This window comes from Hibiscus syriacus, unplaced genomic scaffold (genome assembly GCF_006381635.1).
Source record: "Hibiscus syriacus cultivar Baekdansim isolate YM2019G1 unplaced genomic scaffold, ASM638163v2 tig00112215_pilon, whole genome shotgun sequence".
In the NCBI taxonomy this organism is placed as follows: domain Eukaryota; kingdom Viridiplantae; phylum Streptophyta; class Magnoliopsida; order Malvales; family Malvaceae; genus Hibiscus; species Hibiscus syriacus.
In genome coordinates, this window is record NW_024063268.1 from 306,981 (window position 1) to 329,193 (window position 22,213).

General features: G+C 35.5%; 1 protein-coding gene across 1 annotated transcript; it reads left to right on the forward strand.

The window, feature by feature from the left end:
* Window positions 1-559: 559 nt before the first annotated feature.
* Window positions 560-1,932, forward strand: LOC120175766 (potassium transporter 4-like). Its single transcript, XM_039182333.1, has 3 exons — window positions 560-658; window positions 1,226-1,466; window positions 1,560-1,932. Exons 1-3 carry the CDS (start codon window positions 605-607, stop codon window positions 1,652-1,654), a joined length of 390 nt encoding a protein of 129 aa, XP_039038264.1. The 5' UTR covers window positions 560-604; the 3' UTR covers window positions 1,655-1,932.
* Window positions 1,933-22,213: the final 20,281 nt, after the last annotated feature.

A 22,213-nucleotide genomic window follows, 5' to 3' on the forward strand; every position in this document is an offset into this window, starting at 1 on the left:
TTGGTCATTCAATTATTTTTTTCAAAAGCATATTTAATTTTTAGTTTTGGTTTCATTTTGATCACTCACAATTAAAAAAAATTAGCGGTGATCCTGACATGTCACCACAAAATAATACCATATCGTCATTGAAAAAAATAAAAATATCACGTTAGTAGTTATGTTAATTTTTTTACGACAAAATGTATCACAATGTATGATTTTTTTAAAAAGTTAAGTAACCAAAACAAAATAAAAGTAAAAATTGGGGTGCTAAATGTGCAGTTTACCCAATTTTATTTGGTCTGAGTTTAGATAAATAATTGATGGAAAATAGATAAGACAAGTCATTATTATATAATATATATATATATATATATATATATATATATATATATATATATATATATATTGGAGGACATTATGATAACATATAAAGAGGAGGAATGCATAAGCAATTTTAGATTTATATGGAAGGTATGCGCGTCAGTTTACTAGGATTTGTTGGGTGGAGGAATGGGAGTGGGAAATTGAGATTGAGATTTGTGTTTGGAAGCTGCCAAGGAATTTCGATAGTAGAATTCATTAAGTTTTAGAAGAACCCACACTGAGTCTACTACTTTCAATGGAGCCAGAATCTGGAATCTCCATTCCTTCTCCTCCTCGAAATCCTTCCCCGGTTAGTCTTCACTTATTTATCTATTTCTAAGATTTTGAATCTTATTCTCTTCTTTTTGATCTTATTATTTGTTTTCTGCTTCTTTTTAATCTGGATGCAACTCGCTTAGCTTTGTTCAGTTTATCGGTTTCTTCTTAATCTCAGCAACACTTTGAATTCAGTTTAGATCGTAGTTTCCTTCTTTATTTTAGTTAGCTGTTTGATTGAGTTAGCATATATTTTTATCAACGATTCACACACTATCAATCAATTTCTTTTACTAACCTATCTTATGCAGTTCTGCTTCTTTTACATGCTAATCACTGCAACAAAAGTATCAATCTAATGCCTACTGTTGAAAACAACTTTTTGGAAATCAATATGTGGGAATAGCAATAATTTGCAATATGCATATGATAACTTTGGCTTTAATTCCTAATATTAGAACTCTTTCCTGATTTTTTTTTCTATTTGACCACTGCTTGAGTTGGAGTCTAGGGTTTATGTATGTTTCGGCATAAATCATGGCATTAACATTTTTTTTTCATTTGAAACCGTGAATTGTTAAGTACCTGTATTAGTTTGCAGCTTTCGTGGGTCAATCTCTCCAGGAACCTAATATTAGCATATCAGAGCTTGGGGGTGGTGTATGGAGACCTGAGCACTTCGCCTCTTTATGTTTACTCTAGCACGTTCATAGGGAAGTTGCAGAACCATCAGAATGAAGATGCAATATTCGGAGCATTTTCCTTTATTTTTTGGACCCTTACATTGATACCCTTTCTTAAATATGAGTTTATTGTGCTGAGTGCAGATGATAACGGAGAAGGTGAGGTTAACCATTAAACTTCACAGTGGATATTACTCACTTATAAAATTTTGGCTAACTATTCACAAGCTTTTATATATGAGTTCTTATCAGGTGGCAGTTTTGCTCTCTACTCGCTTCTTTGTAGGCATGCTAAGTTTAGCTTGCTTCCCAATCAGCAAGCAGCTGATGAAGAGCTATTTGCCTAAAAATATGGCCCCTCAGCACAGACCACTGGTTTTCCATTGAAGCGATTTTTGGAGAAGCATAAAAGGCTAAGGACAGCCCTTCTTGTTGTGGTACTCTTCGGTGCTGCTATGGTCATAGGTGACGGCGTGCTCACTCCAGCAATATCAGGTAGATATTAATATGGCTAACTAAAGTTGAATATTGCAAATTCTTAGGTTATTATCTTTGTGGCTGTGCATTATACAGTTTTAATACTTTTTCTTTCCTGGAATTTTTCTTTACCATACATGAAGCGCGTAAGTATAAAAAAATCATTGATGCTAGCTTTTATCATGTTAATATGATTGTGGATGAAGGTTCTCAGATTGAGAAGAAATTTCGATGAAGAGCTCTTCTGATAATTTGCATATGAAAAACACAAGAGATTTCTATGAATAACTTTGCTGATACTTCACCTTTTATAGGCATGTTTCAACAAGTTGACCCAAAACAGATTTTCTTTCCAAAGGCAAGATTTATCTTGCAAGTCTAACGTGGCTCAACAAAACTGCTGACGTCACTTGTCCAGCTTCATCCTCACGTGCTTTCATACCCTTATCAAGGAAATTGACCACTTCCAGTTGCTATGTCATTTATAACACGAGTATGTCAACGAGGGTATTTAGGGAATTTCCAAGGGAACTAAATCCTAGAAATTCCCATTATAAATACCCCATCATAGCTTTTCAAAAGGCGGCGCAATAAATGAGAGAATATACCCTAGGCTTGGAATAAACGGCTGCAGCACCTTACTTTCCACCGTTTCCACTCGACCGTCCTTGGTGCCCTCTATAGCCAGGCTTCATCGGAGCAGCGGCCAGGCCCTCGAGAGAGGTCGGCCACTAGAGCAGGCGTGGTGGTGGTCAGAATGTCACGGTAGAGCTCTTGTTTTGGGAGTGTTTTGCTCCTTTGTTCTTCATCTTCATATACTTTTAAGGGTTGTACTTAAAAGAATGATTTGTGGATGATATTCACCGCACCATGAACTGTTTTACATGGTGTTGGTTATTGTTTTGTTGAACGTTATTTGCTTGTTAATGAATGATGCAGTTTGTTTATGCTAAGTGTTGTTTTGTTCACTGTTTAAATATTCTGCTGTAGACACTCATTTTCGTCCATATATTTATATTTATATATATATATATATATAATATAGTTTCCAAACAGTTTTTTGAAAATACGTATTATATAGTTTTTAAAACATTTTTGAAAAAATATATAATATATAGTTTTTTAAAACATTTTAGAAAATATATATAATATATAGTTTTTAAAATCATTTTGAAAACATTTTGGAAAATATATATAATATATAGGTTTTAAAATCATTTTGAAAACTTATATAATATATGGTTTTGAAAACATTTTGAAAACATTTATATATTATATAGTTTTTAAAAAACATTTTGAAAATATCTAAAATATATAGTTTTTTTAAAATATTTTTGAAAATATATATTATATAGTTTTTAAAATATTTTTAAAAACATATATAATATATATTTTTAAAATATTTTGAAAATTTATATATTATATGGTTTTTGAAAATATTTGTATATTATTTATTATTATTATTATTTCTGTTTTATTTTATTAATTTATTTTACTTTTTCCAGGTCCAAAATTAAGGTCCGGGTCAAAGCCCAACCAAGCATACAAGCCTGACCCAGCAAGCAAGCCTGACCCAGCAAGCAAGCCCGGTGGGAGGTCCAAATGGGAATTAGGGTTTTTCAGCATTAATCCCAGCGTCGCATAGCCCACAACCGTCAGATTGAGATGGGATCAATGGTCAATATTGTAAGGCATTTAGGGTTTGATTAACCCTAAAAAAATCATCACGTCGCGGCCAGATCTAGACCGTTAGATCTGACCCAATCCAACAGTCGAGATCAAGTCAATGAGGGTTCCAGAGGGTTAAACGCCAACAACCACGCATCGATCAACACCAGGATTTCTGGCCGGGGAAATCGGGACTGACCCATCCCGAAATCCTGGCCAACGACGAAGTGTGCTACCGTGATAATCGAAACCAACAAGCCATTGTCAGGAGAAAAATGGTACCAACACAAAACCCACCACATATCGAACAAGACAACAACATCCACACAAAGGAAACCAACATCGATCACTGAACACAAGAACCATTGTGACAACAAGGATCCAACAAAAAATATAAATAACCAACCACAAAACACATCGAAACACCACAGGCAGCCAAGAGAAATAATACCATAGAAAGGATCGAAAAAACAAAAACAGTGAATACCACGAAAACCAAACACCGAATATCGCCAAACAAATAAGAAAATCTCAAGGAAAAAGCATTAAAAAGGGGGGGGGGAAACCATCGATCGCCGTCAAGCAAAGGTAAGACCTGAGGAGTTTTCTTAGATCTACTTCGATAGGGGTTTGGTTTGGGCGTTTAGAGGCCGATTTTGGGTTCACGGGGTCGTGAGGCTTATTTTGATGTACTCGGGATTTTCCCGGCCGCCGCCTCGGTGGCGAGTGGCCAGAGAGGCGGTCGGCGCGACAGAGAAGTCACCAAGCGGTGGCGGCCATCGGGGTCGGTTGGGCTAGGTTGAGAGGATTTGGAGAAGTTTGGGGTTGAAACTTTTAGTGAAATGAGGAGAATGAAGAAATTTTGGGGTTTTTTACTTATATATCAACCCGTTGGGTTGAACCGTATCTAACCCGACCTGACCCTATAAAGGGGGTTCGCGTGTTTTTGTAACAAATAGGGGGAATCGCATTTTTGGTTCCCCCAATTTTTTATAAATTTCATTTTGATCCCCATATTCAATTTTTACCATAATTTTCTCTTAAATTGTATCCCCAGGTTATTATTATTTCAATTTAGTCCCCTGAAATTTTATTTTTGTTATTATGTTTTTAAATTATTAGTAGTATTATTTTCTTATTTATTTCTATTTAGTTATTTTTAAATAACTTTTTTTCTTTCGATTTATTTAAATTTTCTTTATTTGTTTCTTTATTATTATTTTTGTTTTATTTCTTTGTTATTTATTTATTTATTATTTTTTATTTGATATATTTTTATTTATTTATCTTTTATTTGTTATGTTTTTACACTTTGATTTCTATTTATTATCTTTTATTTATTTAACATTTTTTTACTTCTTTTTGGTAATCTCAATCGATCAAATGTAAGAAATTCGAATCGGGTTTTTTAAATTTCAATTTAAATTTAAATTTTCGTAATTAAAGACAGCCGAAAAATTAATTGGTACCGAAAGGGCGGTTCAAGAGTGCTAATATTTCCTTGACCGTAACCGACTCCCGTGCCCGACACATTTCTGTTAAAACACAGATCAGGTAAGATGGTGTCTGATCTACCTAAATATCGTTTTAAAGTGATCGGTGGCGACCCTAACCCAATTATTCAAGTCGAAGCCCAATTCCAGAATGGACCGAAAGACGATTGCGATAGCTTGGCGACTCTGTTGGGGACAGGTAAGTGAGTCAAGCTAGAATTAATTTTCGGTTGTCTTTTTATGCGAAAATAGTAAATTTTAATTTTAATTTATTTATTCGATTCAAATTATTTACCTTTGATTATTTTTCAAGTAAATAGTTGTACTGACTTTTTTCCAATGATTTCAGATTTTCAAAATTTTCATCTCATGCTCTACACCTGAGCTCTGAACCCTATTTAAGTGGGGTGAAAGCGACGCCTTCGTGTGAATTTATTCATCGTGCGGGCCTAGAAAAAAGCCTTCGGGATTCATATAACTTATTTCTTCGTGTGAATTTATTCACATGCGGGGATAAGGGAATGTTTCCTCTCGAGTTTAACTTAGTCCACATAAGTTTGTAATGGGCTTAGGACTAAGGGTCTGGCAAGCCCAAGGGGGCACCAGTGAGGAGACCTCGAGTACCTTTTTAGAACCTAAATCGGGAGATTACAGGGAATTAGATCCCGTGGGGTAGGACTTTTCATTTTCATCATTTTTTATTATCATTGTCTCACTAACTTTTTCCCTTCATTTTTGTTCTTTTTTCATTTTTCATCATTTATATCATTCGAAAGAGGTGTTGATCCACCAAAAATGTGTACGTTAAACATAAATAATTTGCATTAATGGACAAAGGGGTTATAATACAAGAGATGAAAACCTCAGAAGTCCAGCTATGGTCAAAGAATACTCAGAATGGATCTCGATTTACACGAAGCACGTCAAAAGTCAACTTTTCCAAAACGGAATGGTGAAAATTGCAGGGGCAAGACAAGAAAAATGTTACTGACTCAGAGAGTCCTTTAGAAGACTATGAGAACAAGATGGAGAAACCCTAGCTGAGCTGGATGTCATTGCTGACAAATTCAAGAAGCAAGCTTCGGATAATTCCTATCGATGGAGGTTTCCAATGGCGCTGTCGTTGGGAACAGGCTCAGCAGAGAGTGAAAGCCGGAGATGCAGTCATTCGAGACTTTTAGGAGCAATCATCTCGTCACTTGCACAGTTTAGCCAGAGAAACCAGAACGGTTCGACAGAGCATTCAACCAGTGACAGAAAAAAGGTAGAAGACGATTCAACCTGTCAGAAGTTGTTCGGGTTCTATACCTTTAAAATGTTTTTTGTCTCCTAAGAATTAACACTTTTTCCCTAATAAGGATTATTTATAATAACAAACACATATTTCGGATCAATGCATCGAACATTACATGCATTATGCATTTAAACATATTTTGCATTTTGTTATTTTCATTTCTTTACATTCGCATTAACTAATAGAAGCATGTCTCCTCGAAAGGAAAAAACCCTGGACATACCGCCTCAAGCACGGACACTCCCGAAGCAAAAATTTGTGCATCTGAGGGTAAATTAAAAGGAACCCTGACATGTGAAACAATTGAGAAATAGGGAGCCAGTGCAGATAAAGGCCCTAATCCTCGACATTATGAAAACAGTGGGGCATCCTAATGAGAATTTATTCCATTTTGCAGCATCCTGTTTGGATTGGTTTTTTATTTCAACTTTCTCATATTTCTTTTCGAAACCTATTTTTGAACTTTGACATATTTCTTTTTATGAGGATATTTCAATGAATTTACACTGGGCATTGAATTAATTTTACAACTTGAAATTCTTTGAATGTCAACTGAATCAAAAACTCTGTAAATGATCGGAGTTACAAATCTTTGACATTGTAAATGATTAAAAGATAATGACATTTGATTTTACTCCATAAGGAACACTCAAACCCATACCCCTTCTCTTTTAAGAACCGATATAGCCTTTTGCTTTTTATAAGGGAATGAACAAGAGGCTTGGTATTAGGTATGCATAAGAGCGGACAACATGGGGCATCTCTTGTGTATGACATTATTGTACTTTCATTGAGGACGTTCAGTGATGACAATGATCTTCAGAGATAGAATAGTCAAGTAAGCAAATCTAGTTTATGTCAGTTGTTTGGAAATTGAACTCTAAAGATGAGATTCTTTGACTTTAAAAAAACCTAGACTATAACAGATTCTTCTTGACAAACTTAAGAAATTGGATATGTATACCCTAATTATAATATTATATATATACAATAAAGCTTGAGTTGTCCCTCTAAAGTAATTGGTTAAACGCCCCGGATTTATGGATAAGATTCAGCTAGCCTAATAAAGGTGATTATAATATACAATAAAGCTTGAGTTGTCCCTCTAGAGCAAATGGTTAAATGCCCCGACTTTATAGATTAATATTCAGCCAGCCTGATAAATGTGATTATAATATCTATACAATGATATTAGGTTGTCCCTCTAGAGCAATTCGTTAAACGCCCCGGTTTTATGGATTCAGCTAGCCAGACAAAGGCATAATTAAATAAGGAGTTTCGGTAAAGATGGACTAAGGGAGTTCAAAAACACCTGTTATAGTCAATTTCACACGAGCACTCAAGAATTTCATTTTTAGACTGATATTTATGCACTACCTTGGTTAGAGGAGCTTACAAAACTTGAACAAATGGAAGATTTCAGAGAACCGAAATAGAAAGTCTAGTAATTGATAATGCTAGTTGCGTCATTTTGTCTGCATCCAATTAAAATGCCAAGCCAAAGAAAAAGCATGTTGCAATAACTGAAAAATGACATTTTTTATGACTGAAACCTTTGGTTAACCTAAAGCCAACTTATCCACTTGAATATTTGTCAAAGAGCTATAACTCTGAAAGCATTAAAAGAGTTATTGATTCCTTTGATATTCTTTGAACTCATGTTTATGATTTGATTCGATTTGATTACGAGCCTAAATTAAGGGGCAATGTTTTACAGAATTCTTCTATTTTCATATCCTTTTTCCCTCCTAAATAAGAGAAAGGAAAAATAACATTTTTAAACAGGACAGTCTCAAATGTGAAAGGCTGCAACCCGAGAAGAAAATGAGACATGATCGATTCCAAGGATCAAGATTGGCAGACAAAGCACGAGACTCCGTCCAAGGCTAATTCATATTGCATGCATCTTAGACATACTTAAGAGCATTACATTTATCATTTTTCAAATGCATAATTTTTTGCAGCTTTCAGAGTCAAGTTTTGACTTCATGACGAAAGATACTCGATTCGAAAGCTCCTTTAAATATCGATGGTGGTTGCTTGACTCAGCAGTGAGAAGCTACACCTCAACCGATTTGACATATCTACAGATCTCAGAATTAATTTTAGATGGGTTCGAGAGTCAATTCAAAAAGAATCCAGATCAGTTTAACTCAATAACGAGTAGCAGGTTTCTAGTTAACATTTTCAAGCCAGATTTCAATTCCACAACAGAAGATATCTGGCTGACATAATTTATCAGTGGGCTTTCCCGTGAAGGGGAGTCATCCAAAAATCATATTACTTGGTTCAGACCCACTCAAAGGAACCACCTGAAGAATTATGAACGGCTTAGACCCGTGAAGGGAAGCCCTTTTTTAAAGAAACTATCGGCAGTATAACTCAAGGCTAGAAGGGTTATCTGGCAACAAAAGACCTTCGAGTTTGATTACACTCAGCTCAAAGGCACATCATTTGCAGCATAGCTCAAGGTGAGAAGGGTTATCTACCAACAAAAGACCTTCGAATTCGACTACGCTCAGCTCCAAGGCACATCATTTGCAACATAACTCAAGCCTAGAAGGGTTATCTGCCAAAACAAGACCTTCGAGTTTGGCTACGCTCAGCTCTAAGGCACATCATTTGCATCATAGGTCAAGGTTAGAAGGGTTATCTTCCATCAAAAGACCTTCGAGTTCGACTATGCTCAACTCCAAGGCACATCATTTGCAGCATAACTCAAGGCGAGAAGGGTTATATGCCAAAGACCTTCGAGTTTGATTACACTCAGCTCAGAGGCAAATCAAATTTACAACATAGCTCAAAGCAAGAAGGACTATCTGTCAATAAAATTGTCAAGTTCGATTCCATTCAGCTCGATGACACCTCAATCACACTACTGTTCGGTTACAATCGAGGTTTTCAAGTCGAGAAGAAGACATGGGTTAATCGTGCCTTAGTGACAAAAAACTGTTTTCTGGCAGCATAGCTTAAGGCAATAAGGGCTATCTTCCAAAGACCTTCCAATTTGATTACACTCAGCTCAAAGGCACATCATTTGTAGCATAACTCAAGGCTAGAAGGGTTATCTGCCAAAGACCTTCGAGTTTGATTCCATTCAGCTCAAAGGCGCATCATTTGCAGCATAGCTTAAGGCAAGAAGGACTATCTGCCAAAGACCTTCGAGTTTGATTACACTCAGCTCAAAGGCATATCATTTATAGCATAACTCAAGTCTAGAAGGGTTATCTTCCAAAGACCTTCGAGTTCAATTACATTCAGCTCCAAGGCACATCATTTACAGCATAGCTCAGGGCGAGAAGGGCTATTTGTCACCACAAGACATTCGAGTTCGATTACATTCATCTCAAAGGCATATCAAATTTACAACATAGCTTAATTCGAGAAAAACTATCTGTCAACGAAAATTGTCGAGTTCGATTTCATTCAGCTAGATGAAACATCAACCACATAGTTGAGTCAAGAAACTATTTTTCAGTCGAATTTTTAAACCAAGGTTTTTAAACCAAAAAGAAGACCGAAGTTGATTGCAATTTGGCAACGAGAAGCCATATTCTGATTTCAAATTTCGAATTACGGCTTCAATTCCATATCATTTCAAGATGGACTCAACTTCGCAATAGATGAGTCATTCGCAACGCAATTTGACAGGGAGTTATTCTTTTAAAGTCAATTTTTCAACTCCACCGAACAAAAATTTGTGTCTTTTTGTCATTGTCCTATTTTTCGTTCCAAGAAAAAGGACAAAGAGGGGCAGCTGTAAACACTCATTTTCGTCCATATATATTTTTTTACACACACACACACATATATATATATATATGTATATATATATATTATAGTTTGCAAACAGTTTTTTTTTGAAAATACGTATTATATAGTTTTTAAAACATTTTGAAAAAAATATATAATATATAGTTTTTTTAAAACATTTTTGAAAACTATATAATATATAGTTTTTAAAACATTTTAGAAAATATATATAATATATAGTTTTTAAAATCATTTTGAAAACTTATATAATATATAGTTTTGAAAACATTTTAAAAACATTTATATATTATATAGTTTTAAAAAAACATTTTGAAAATATCTATAATATATAGTTTTTTTAAAACATTTTTGAAAATATATATTATATAGTTTTTAAAACATTTTTAAAAACATATATAATATATAATTTTAAAACATTTTGAAAATTTATATATTATATGGTTTTTGAAAATATTTGTATATTATTTATTATTATTATTATTATTCCTTTTTTATTTTATTTTATTTTTTTCCTGGTTCAAAATCAAGGTCCGGGTCAAAGCCCAACAGAGCATGCAAGCGTGGCCCAGCAAACAGGCTCGGTGGGAGGTTCAAATGGGAATTAAGGTTTTTCAACATAAGTCCTAGCGCCACATAGCTCACAACCGACAGATTGAGATGGGATCAATGATCAAGATTGTAAGGCATTTAGGGTTTAATTAACCCTCAAAAAATAATCACACCGCGGCCAGATCTGGACTGTCGGATCTGACCCAATCCAACGGTCGAGATCAAGTCAAGGAGGGTTCTAGAGGGCTAAATGCTAACAACCACGCACTGATCAACACCGGGATTTCCGGTCAGGGAATTCGGGACTGACCCATCCCAAAATCCCTGGCCAACGACGAAGTGTGCTATCGTGATAATCGGAACCAACAGGCCACCGGTGGGGGGTATAAATACCCCCACCAAGCCACTGCCAGGAAAAAAAAGGTACCAACACAAAACCCATCGCAGATCGAACAAGACAACAACATCCACACAAAGGAAACCAACATCGATCACAGAACACAAGAACCACTATGACAACTAGGATCCAACACCAAGCCGAAACAACCAACCAAAAAACACATCGAAACACTACGGGCAGCCAAGAGAAATAATACCATAGAGAGTATTGAAACAACAAAAACAATGAATACCACGAAAACCAAACACCGAATATCACCAAAAAAAATTGCAAGGAAAAAGCATTACAAAAAGGGAAAACCATCGGTCGCCGTCAAGCGAAGGTAAGACCCGAGGAGTTTTCTTAGATCTACTTCGATAGGGGATTGGTTTGGACGTTTAGAAGCCAATTTTGAGTTCACGGGGTCGTGAGGCTTATTTTGGTGTACTCAGGATTTTTTCGACCGCCGAAGGTGGTGGCCAGAGCGGTCGCGAGAGGCCGGAGCGGCGATCGATGTGGCAAAGAAGCTACCAGGCGGTGGCCGGCCATCGGGGCCGGTTCGGCTAGGTTGAGAGGATTTGGAGAGGTTTGGGGGTGAGAATTTGAGTGAAATGAGGAGAATGAAGAAATTTTGGGGTTTTTTTACTTTTATATCAACCCGTTGGGTTGACCCGTATCCGACCTGACCTGACAAAAGGGGTCTACGTGTTTTTGTAACAAATAGGGGAAATTGCATTTTCGGGTCCCCTGATTTTTATAAATTTCATTTTGATCCCCATATTCGATTTTTACCATAATTTTCTCTTAAATTGTATCCCCGGGTTATTATTATTTCAATTTGGTCCCCTGAAATTTTATTTTTGTTATTTTTTAATTATGTTTTTAAATTATTAGTAGTATTATTTTCTTATTTATTTCCATTTAGTTATTTTTAAATAACTTTTTTCTTTCGATTTATTTAAATTTTCTTTATTATTATTTTCGTTCTATTTCTTTGTTATTTATTTATTTATTTATTTTATTTGATATATTTTTATTTATTTATCTTTTATTTGTTATGTTTTTGCACTTTGATTTCTATTTATTATCTTTTATTTATTTAATATTTTTTTGACTTCTTTTCGGTAATCTCAATCGATCAAAGGTAAGCAATTTGAATCGGGTGTTTTAAATTTTAATTTTAATTTTAATTTTCGCAATGAAAGATAGTCGAAAAATTAATTGGTACCGAAAGGGTGGTTCAAGGGTGCTAATCTTTCCTTGACCGTAACCGACTCCCGAGCCCCACACATTTATGGTAAAACGCAGATCATGTAAGATGGTGTCCGATCTACCTAAATATCATTTTAAAGTGATCGGTGATGACTCTAACCCAATTATTCAAGTCAAAGCCCAATTCTGGAATGGACCGAAAGACGGTCGCGACATATGCCTTGACACTGTAAGAGCTTTTGAGAGATTTCTTGGTTCCTTGGGAAAACATTTCTATACTTTGTAAGAGCTTTCAAGCGATTGCCCTTTTTCTAGGAATATATGTCTAATATCGAAAGAGTTAAGGTAGATCTACATGAACAACAGAACTAATCTGAGATGGTGAGGTTCTAATCTACCTTAGAGATAAGGAGAGGGTTTTATTTGACTAAAAGGGGTAAATACTTGAGTAAGATAGGCAAAGACTACAGTTTACACTGAGGGGTATTGCCACATCAACAGTTTGACAAACCAAGGGTTGTAGCTCACGCCGAGCAGTATTTTTGTAGCAACTGTCCTTGAATACTCTTGTAATCCTGCCGGGCAGCCTAAGCATAGCGTACTAAATCATTCTTAGTGTAAAAAAAACTTTCACCATAGTAAAACCAACCTAAGTGCTCCGTAAGTAGTCTGATTTGTGAGGTTTTTCTGAATATATTGAACTCAACAATTTTATTTGTTTACGTTTGCATAGTTTTCTTGTCCCGACCAAACTTTTTTGCACACCATACTTTACAATATTTCTTGCCTCGACAATATTTTTCCATCTGTTTATACCATTTGTTACAGTTTGCCTTCCACTTTGACAAGAACTATAGGATTATATTGTGACACTTAGTTCTAGCTGTAGCAAAACATTAAAAATTCCCACCAATCCCTGTGGAGACGATACTCAACTTACTATTATATTACTTGCATCGATTGTGTACACTTGCACAAATTTGCTTGCCTTAGCATATACATTTACTAGAGATCACAAACCCCTAATCAAATTTCATTAAAACATAAACTTTCCTTAATTTTAGGGTTAGGATGAAAATCATGTAGCCATTTCTAGGAGATTTGTACATGTTTTGATCATTAAACAAGCTTGGAAACGATTCTACAACCTCAATTACCTTTAAATTCATTATAAATTCCATAAACTCTAATATGAACATAAACCCTAGAATTTGGGATCTTTGAACTCAAGCAAGATTAACAGGCAATATTGGTACCAAATGATAGAGCTCATCGAATAAAACAATTTTCTATTTCACGTCTTAATCTGAAAACCTAATAAATCAGCTTAGAAATGAAAAATTCTCTTACCTAGGGTATGAATGAAACAAAATGGAGGAGAAAGATGATCAATTTTTCATGAAATTTTAGTTAATTTCATGTTAATTTATCATGTTTTTAAGTTTAAATGAATATAAAATTGATTTAATGAGAATAATAATTTTACCATTAATGAAACTTGATAATTACATTCATACCAAGACACATAACCCTTATCATCTTTATAAACTCAAATATAAATAAATTAATTTACCCTTTATAACTTTGCCCATGCAACTTTTCCAAAATTTCAATATTGCCATTTTTTATCTAATGGTCCAAATTGAACATGGAATAAATTGTTTCTCAAATCCAATACTCCATATTATATTCCATCATTTTAAAATGTGGAAATAATATTTCTAAACTTAATTTATTATCCTTCAAGTTTTCTCAAAAGTTTTATTCGATCTGATTGACGAATGTTTTACCGGACTTTAACAACTTATAGTTTTTTAACACAATTTTTGGATCAAGAATATGTTTTCCATAAAACCCCCTCTCAAGAGTAAAATATTCATTTATGGAATAAAAACTCTTTTTGGGAAAATTACCACTTAGGTCCCTAATCTTTTCTTAATTTTATACTTTGGCCACTAAACTTTTAAAATTTACATTTTAGTCACTAACCAAATTTTTTGGGTATTAAAATTCTCCTCCCCTATAGATTTCTTTCAAGCCCACCATCTCAAGGTTTGACAATGGTGGTCATGATGGGGGTTTTAGAGAGGTTTTGGGTTTTAAGACCCTATGATGATTCCAATTCATTCATAGAGGTTGGAAATCTTATTTCTACTCCTTTAAAGTCTTTAGATGAGTTAGTAACTCATTTCTTGCTTTTGATTAGTGAAATAAGTTGGAGAGAACTTCAAAGAGAAGAACAATGAGAAGTTTGTGCTTTGTTGACCTTGAGGTGTTTTCTAACAACTAGGGTCAAGGTAACACACTCTTAACTCATCTATAATGCTTGTAGATCATTATGTATAGATTGCTTGCTTGTATGAGTGTATGATTGCATAATGGATATCTTTGTTTTCATGACGGAAATATGGTGTTTTGATATTTCTTATGCCTGAAAATGACATATTATGATTCCTTTAAACTCTCATAAATTTTTTAAATAACATTTTAGGTCCTTATGAGGGATTTAGGTAGGAGTGAAGTGAGTTACTCGTGAGAAAATAAAAGTTTTCTAGGTTTGGGGTATCAATATTGGATGAACAGTCCTGATATTGTTCATCTAAGACCAAAATCAAGGGGTTTATTCTTGTAGCATCAATACTTTGTTCATAGAGTATTGATACTATTATTATTATACCATCATTAGGGGTGTGATATTGATACCATCACTAAGTTTCAAATTCCAGTAGCCAAGTTTTGTACTGATACTTGGTTAGTATCGATATCTCGTAAAGGGGAAATATCAATACTCTAGGTAGGGGTGTCAATATTGGGTGGAAATTTCTAAACATCGAATCCAAATTCGGTATCGATACTCTTAAGGGGTACTAATACTCGTAAGAGATAAGTATTAATACTCCACCTAGAGATATCAATACTAGAAGACTTTCAAATTCCAGAATGTGATTTGGGTACCGATACTCGGGGTAGTATCGATATCATGAGAGAGTAGTATCAATACTATAGGATTGACCATCATGAATAAAGAAGGACTAGAGGTCTGTTTCACTTAGAAGGTCGGGTGAGGAATCTAAGGGTCAGAAACCCTAATAATAAAAGCTTGTAAGTGAAAACTCTAAATCACTACGTAATAAGGATAAGTACGTTATGAGGTAATATTCCATAAGACGTATACCTTTGTTTGACATTCAGGAAAACATTGAGGATGCCCGAGCTACTTAAATGAATGACGATCGTCTAATCTATATGTGTGTGAAATATCCAGATATATCCCCCAGTGCTAAGACACATTAGTATCAGTGCTAATGCACTTTTGTATCAGTGTTGAGGCATTTTATTACCAGTTCTAAGGCACTTTAGTTATATGATGATATTGTCACTATACTCCGTAACTCTAAACTACACATAATGCTTTGTTGTGATCTATGCTTGATGTATTTCGTTGCTCCATTACTATACTTCCTAGCATACTCTTTTGATGGATTCACATAGTATAGTAAAGTTATTTGTGTGGCATTGAGCTTCTAGCTAAACATTAGGAATTGTTTTCGTTCGTAGGTTCATATGTGCCAGTTTGAGGAGCTTATTATTGTGGACTCTGGATTCAGTCAAGTTTCAGAGTATGTATCGATTATTTTAGAGGGCATGTATTTCATAGACCTTATTTATAATTAAGTCGTAACTCTTTTTGTTAAACTCGTATGTTTTGAGATGTTATATTGGGATCTCCTCATTTTGTAAAACTTGAATGTTACATTTTCAGTTGTGGATTTAATGGATGTTTATCATGAGTACGATTAATAATTAAAAAGTTTAACCACTTCGGTGGTTCTCTGTAATATTCAAATCCTTCATTTTTTTAATTCAGATCAGATTTGGTTCTTATAGTTGTGAGGCCTGTCAATTAACAAAAGTTGAACATGTAGCTAAACCGAAACTTCTCCAACCCTTACTTATTCCTAATCATTTTATGGTGCATAGTTTTGTAGAATAGAATGGATCAAAACAGAATGAAATAACAAGTTGATAAATATAAGAACGAAAGACATTTTACCATTGGAGATGACATTTTATGAGATGACTATCCAGCTCAGTTGGTAGAGAACAAGGTTTTTAACCTTGAGGTCGTGGGATCGAGTCCCACGGAGGGCATTTCATAATTCAGAGGTCTTCTACGGAAGTTGCTCTCAACCTGGTGTTGGGGGCAGCCTACTATCTTACCCCCCCTACCCCATTACATATGGGAACAAGGGACAACAATTTTTTATAGCTTTATCGCTAGACATTGTTGGTAAAATAGACTGCAAAACCACACCGTTAGAACTGACAGGAAAGATAAACAGTAATTGAAAAAGAACAGATTGGTAAACCGTGTCGTTGTATAACCACTGCCTTAGAAACGAATTTGGACCGATGTGTGTAATCGCTGTAGTAGGCGGACCGTCCCCCGAGGTTAACACGGTCGCTCCGAATTTCGTACACCCGAAACTAGAGTGGACTGCTGATGGTATTGCACTTCTGATTGGAAAGCACATAGAGAGAACTTTAGAAAACACTTGGAGAGTGAATTCTTAAATGTTGAGAGTGAGTTGAGAAGCTGAATATAGCTCTCTATTTATAGGCTAGAAATAGTGTTAAAATCGTCCATAAAATTTCAGGATTAAATCTCTTCTTTGTAATAGCTGAAATGTCTAGATGAACCTGACTCAGAAATAGTTCAGTTTAGGTTCATTGCATCATTATTCAGCTGTTATAACTCCCGAAATTATATCATGTAACCCCTGGAATTAAATCAAATAACTCCTGTAACTCATGATATTAACAGCTTGTCCCCTTTGTACAAAGCTGGAAATCAGTCCAGATACATCTTAAAGTTTTTTATTTAATTTAGGAAAAGCTGTTTAATTTCTGATAACTCTCATAAACCAGCTATTATCATTTAAATTTAAACAGTCCTCAGTAGCCTATAAATATCAGTTGAAATCTTTCACATTTTTCCATTTGTTTCTTTCAAATAGAAATTCCTCAAGAACTTTCTCTAAAACAATAGTATCTGCGCGGACGTGTCGAAGACACGTATTACCACGAACACGACCACGACCATGACCACGAGTCGAGCCAAGCCGAGCCGAGACGGACGGCGGCGGCGGCGGTACGCGAGAGTCCCCTTGTTCTCTTTCACTCAACAAGGAAGTGGGAAATCCAAACCATAAATACCCATTACCAATATTATTTCCAATACTATGTGGGATTGAGCATTACCAACATTCCCCCACTAATGCGAAATAATTCTTCTGAAACTCGAAAACAAACTTTCCAGAAGAGCAATAGCGAGATTAGTTGCTTAAGCACTAGTGAACGTATCTGAAACTAGTACATAGTGATAATGAGCAATCCTTCTCTTAGATAAGTGAAACTAGTCTGGAACTTTCTAAGATGGGGGTAAACTCATAACACACAACTAACCCCTTCATCCACCTGAGTCCTCGATGTGTAAGATATATATATACAAAAGTATATATTTGGCCATCTTACCTCAGGATTATACTAAGTGTGCTAGAAAAATGGCCCAACATTTTTCATAGAAGGTGGCTAACCCTTCTCACTTACATAGGTTATTTCATCAAGTTTATCTCGATATAAACCACCCTTAACAGGGATATGAAATAATTAAGAGCTTTTATAAAAGCTCAACCTCACAAAGGGTATGGTGACTTTCTTCAAGTTCATTATAAATGAACCACCCAAACTCTGGGCTAAGAAGTCATTAAGAATAAATATTCAACCTCATCTATCGGTAAATTCAATAAGTCATTCTCAATAGAACTATCCAAATACTTAGATTTGAATTTATTAAGAGTTTAACAAACTCAACCTTTCTGTTGGTAAGTTCATTATTTCCTTCTCACTTAGGAATACCCACTCAAATTGGGTTATTAACTTATTAAGAATAGATATTCAGCCAAAATTGGTAAATTCATCATTCTCACTAAGACCACCCAAAGCCTGGGCTATGAATTTATTAAGAGCACTTAAGCTCATCTTGGGCATGCACATTATTCGTCATAGGGATAGGAAGTAGGAATGTGCATTATGAATCTTTTCATGGTTTCGTTTGACCACATGGAACTTAGATAACTAAGTTGGGTATCCACCATGAATTCCTCAACCAATGGGCTTGAGACCCATCCCCCTCGACGAATCTAGGACCAGCTTCTGACTTAACCCTTTGGTAAGCGGATCTACTAGGTTCCTTTCCGACTTCACATACTATAAAGAGAGCACTCCATTCTTTATTAAGTGTCTAACTGATTCATGTGTTATGCAAATGTGTCTTTTCTTAACATTGTAAGCTTGGTTCTTAGCCACACATATCGCAGCTTGTGAATCACACAACAATGAAACTGGAAGAGTCGGTCTTCCCCACAACGGAATACCTGCTAACAAGCTTCTGAGCCACTCGGCTTCTTGCCCAGCTAGGTCAAGATCTATAAACTCTGACTCCATGGTAGAACGAGCAATAAAAGTCTGTTTTGATGATTTCCACGAGATTGATGCTCCACCCAAAGTAAAAACATACCCACTCGTAAAGCTTACCTCATCATTATCAGAAACCTAGTTGGCATCACAATATCCTTCTAGTACCACAGGAAAGCCAACAAACTCAAGTTTCCAATCCAAAGTACCCTTAAGATACTTCAGTAAGCGTTTAAGAGCAATCCAGTGCTCACCACTCGGATTATGAGTATATCTACTCAGTCTACTCACAGCATAAGCAATATCAGGCTGAGTATAGTTCATTAAGAACATTAAGCTCCCAATTAATTTAGCATATTCAATTTGGGAAACGCTACTTCCTTTATTCTTAACTAGATGTATGCTAGGGTCATAAGGAGTTCGAACAGGGACGACATCAAAACTGTCAAATTTATTTAGCGCTTTCTCTATATAATGTGCTTGACATAAAGAAAATCCCTTCTCAGTTTTGGTAACTTTGACTCCTAAGATTACATCTATTTCTCCCAAATCTGTCATCTCAAACTTAGTGGACAAGAAATTTTTAACTTTGTTAATGAACTCAATGTTAGAATTGAAAATCAACATGTCATCAACATAAAGACTTATGATAACACATTTAGTGTCAAACATCTTCGAATACAAACAAGCATCCGAACCATTCATAACAAAACCAAAACTAAGAATAGTTTTATGAAATTTCTCATACCACTGTTTAGGAGCCTGCTTAAGTCCATAGAGTAACTTTTTGAGTCTACAGACTTTGCCTTCCATACCAGGTGCTTCAAAACCTAGTGGTTGCTCCATGTAAATCTCCTCATCTAGATCTTCATTCAAGAAAGCAGTCTTAACATCCATTTGATGTACCTGTAACTTATGAATAGAGGCTAGTGCAAATAATGCACGAATCGTTGAGATTTTTGTAATGGGAGAGTATGTATCAAAGTAGTCTAAACCAAACCTTTGAGTGAACCCTTTGACGACTAACCTTGCCTTGTACCGCTGAATCGAACCATCTGACCTTAGTTTCTTCCGGAAGACCCATTTGTTGGAGATTGGTTTGAATCCCTTAGGCAAGTCAACTAATTCCCAAGTATGATTAGACATTATCGATTCTAGTTCATCATTAACAACGCTTTTCCAAAAACTAGCTCAATAGATCTTATAGCTTCTTCAAAAGTTTTAGAATCATCATCTAACAAAAAAATTTGAGCTATAGGATCTGAAATGGAGTCTAAATCATTTATCTTATAAATAAAGGAAGTAATAAAGTCTGGTCCAAAAGAGGTTTCAACTATTTGCCTTTTACTTCTTCTAGGCTCAAAATCAATTTGTTCAGAAGACCTAGCAGGATTACTAAAAGAAGTTGATGGAATATATTATATTTTTGTTTCAATATTTATTCTCGGTTCCTTTAAAGGAAATTTATTTTCAAAGAAAACAACATCCCTTGACTCACAAATAGAATAATCTTGTAAAAGCATGAATCTGTATGCATCACTATTCGTAGCATACCCTATAAACACTACATCAACGGTTTTAGGTCCGATGGTGGACTTCTTAAAGTCTGGCAAACCCACTTTAGCCAGACACCCCCACACTTTCAGGTATTGTAAATTAGGAGTGTATCATTTCCATAATTCATATGGGGTAGAATCTAATTTCTTATGAGGAACTCGATTCAAGATATGAGTTGACGATATAATGGCTTCCCCCCACATGTTATCAGATAACCCTGAACTTATTAGTAAAGAATTCATCATCTCTTTTAAAGTTCTATTTTTCCTTTTGGCTATATCATTCTGTTGAGGAAAATAGGGGGATGAAGTTTCATGAATTATGTCATTCTTTTCACAAATATCTTTTAAGAAATTAGATCCAAATTCACCACCTCTATCAGATCTAACCCGTTTGATTCTCCTATCTAACTGATTTTCAACTTCTGCCTTATAAATAAGAAAGAAGTTTTCAGCTTCATCTTTAGTCCTTAGGAGATAAACTTTTGTATATCTTGAATAATAATCTACAAAAGTTATGTAGTAGTGTTTTCCTCCTTTACTTTTAGTGTTTCTAAAATCAGCTAGATCAGTATGAATAAGTTCTAACAACTCAGTCTTTCTATTAGAACCAGTCTTAAAGTGAGGTCTAGTATGCTTAGCTTCTACACAAATCTTACATTTGTTAAAGCTAGTTGTGTCTAGTTTAGGCAGAACATTCATATTTATTAATTTCTTTAAAGAATGAATATTCACGTGTCCTAATCTAGCATGCCACATATCAATGGATTCAACAATATAAGCAGAAGTGGTAGCTTTATTTTCATTAAATTGAGTTTCTATGACAAATAAATCATTGCTTAAAAACCCTTTCCCAACATAATCACCATTTCGGGAAAGTACAAGTTTATTTGCCTTAAAAACTAACTTAATGCCTGCCTTATTCAGAAGCCCACCACTTATCAAATTTCTACGTAAGGCAGGTACATACAGAACATTATTTAAAGCCAGAGTTTTACCAGAGGTCAGCTTGAGTAAAACCTTGCCTTTGCCTAGCACTTCAGAGCTGCTAGAGTTCCCCATATACATACATTCACCTACGTTCCCATCCTCGAATTCGGTGAAAATCTCTTTCCTTGCGTAGAAATGCTTTGAAGCGCCAGTGTCAACAACCCATTCCGAACTGTTTTCCACCAGATTGACTTCTGAGACCACCGCAGCAATGATCTCATCATCTTCTTCTACAACGTGCATCTGTGGCTTGTTTTCATTCTGGCGGTCTGAGCGGTGTTGGCATTGGTAAGCTTTGTGGTCGGGTAAACCACAAACATAACACTTGAGCGTCTTTCCTTAAGGTTTGACCTTTCCTGACTTCTTGAAGTTGGTAGCCTTCTGAGGTTTCGTCTTCTTGTCTTGATTCCAACGTTTCATGATCTTCTTAAATTTAGACTCAACCAAGTTAGCTCTAAAAGATAAATTACTCATAGAATTAGTAAGCTTATCTTTTAAACGGTTAGCTTCTTCAATCTTCATATGGCCCACGAGCTCTTCAAGCAAAATTTCTCTCTTCTTATGCTTAAGAGAGTTGCGGTAGTCAGACCAAGACTTGGGCAGCTTCTCAATGAGAACATTGGCTTGCAGCACCTCGCACATTTGCATCCCTTCGACGATGATGTCAGCGACTAGGTTCTTATAGTCATAGACTTGATCCATTATCGACTTGTCATCAGTCATCTGGAATTTGAGCCATTCGCCGACAATGTACTTCTTGATGCCAGCATCGTCTGCACCATACTTTTTATCGAGAGTATCCCATATTGCCTTGGCACTCCTTTCTCTAAGGAACATATCAAATAATTTATTTGACATGTGACTGAGCAGATGTCCTCGCACCGTTTTGTTGTCTTTCTCGTATTTCTCGTAGGTAGCGAGTGCAGCAGCGACAGTTGCTAGGGCAGCATCATTGAGGACCGCATCAACATCATTATCGGTAGCTGGGGTTGGCGGCATGGTAGGTGGTGGCTTGAGCAACACGTAGTCAAGATCAA

Bases quoted from the DNA above. Each gene is read 5' to 3' on its own strand.
- LOC120175766 (XM_039182333.1), top strand. From the start codon at position 605: ATGGAGCCAGAATCTGGAATCTCCATTCCTTCTCCTCCTCGAAATCCT. The intron at 659-1,225 runs GTTAGTCTTCAC...ATTAGTTTGCAG, and splicing joins CTCCTCGAAATCCTTCCCCG to CTTTCGTGGGTCAATCTCTC. The intron at 1,467-1,559 runs GTGAGGTTAACC...AGTTCTTATCAG, and splicing joins TGCAGATGATAACGGAGAAG to GTGGCAGTTTTGCTCTCTAC.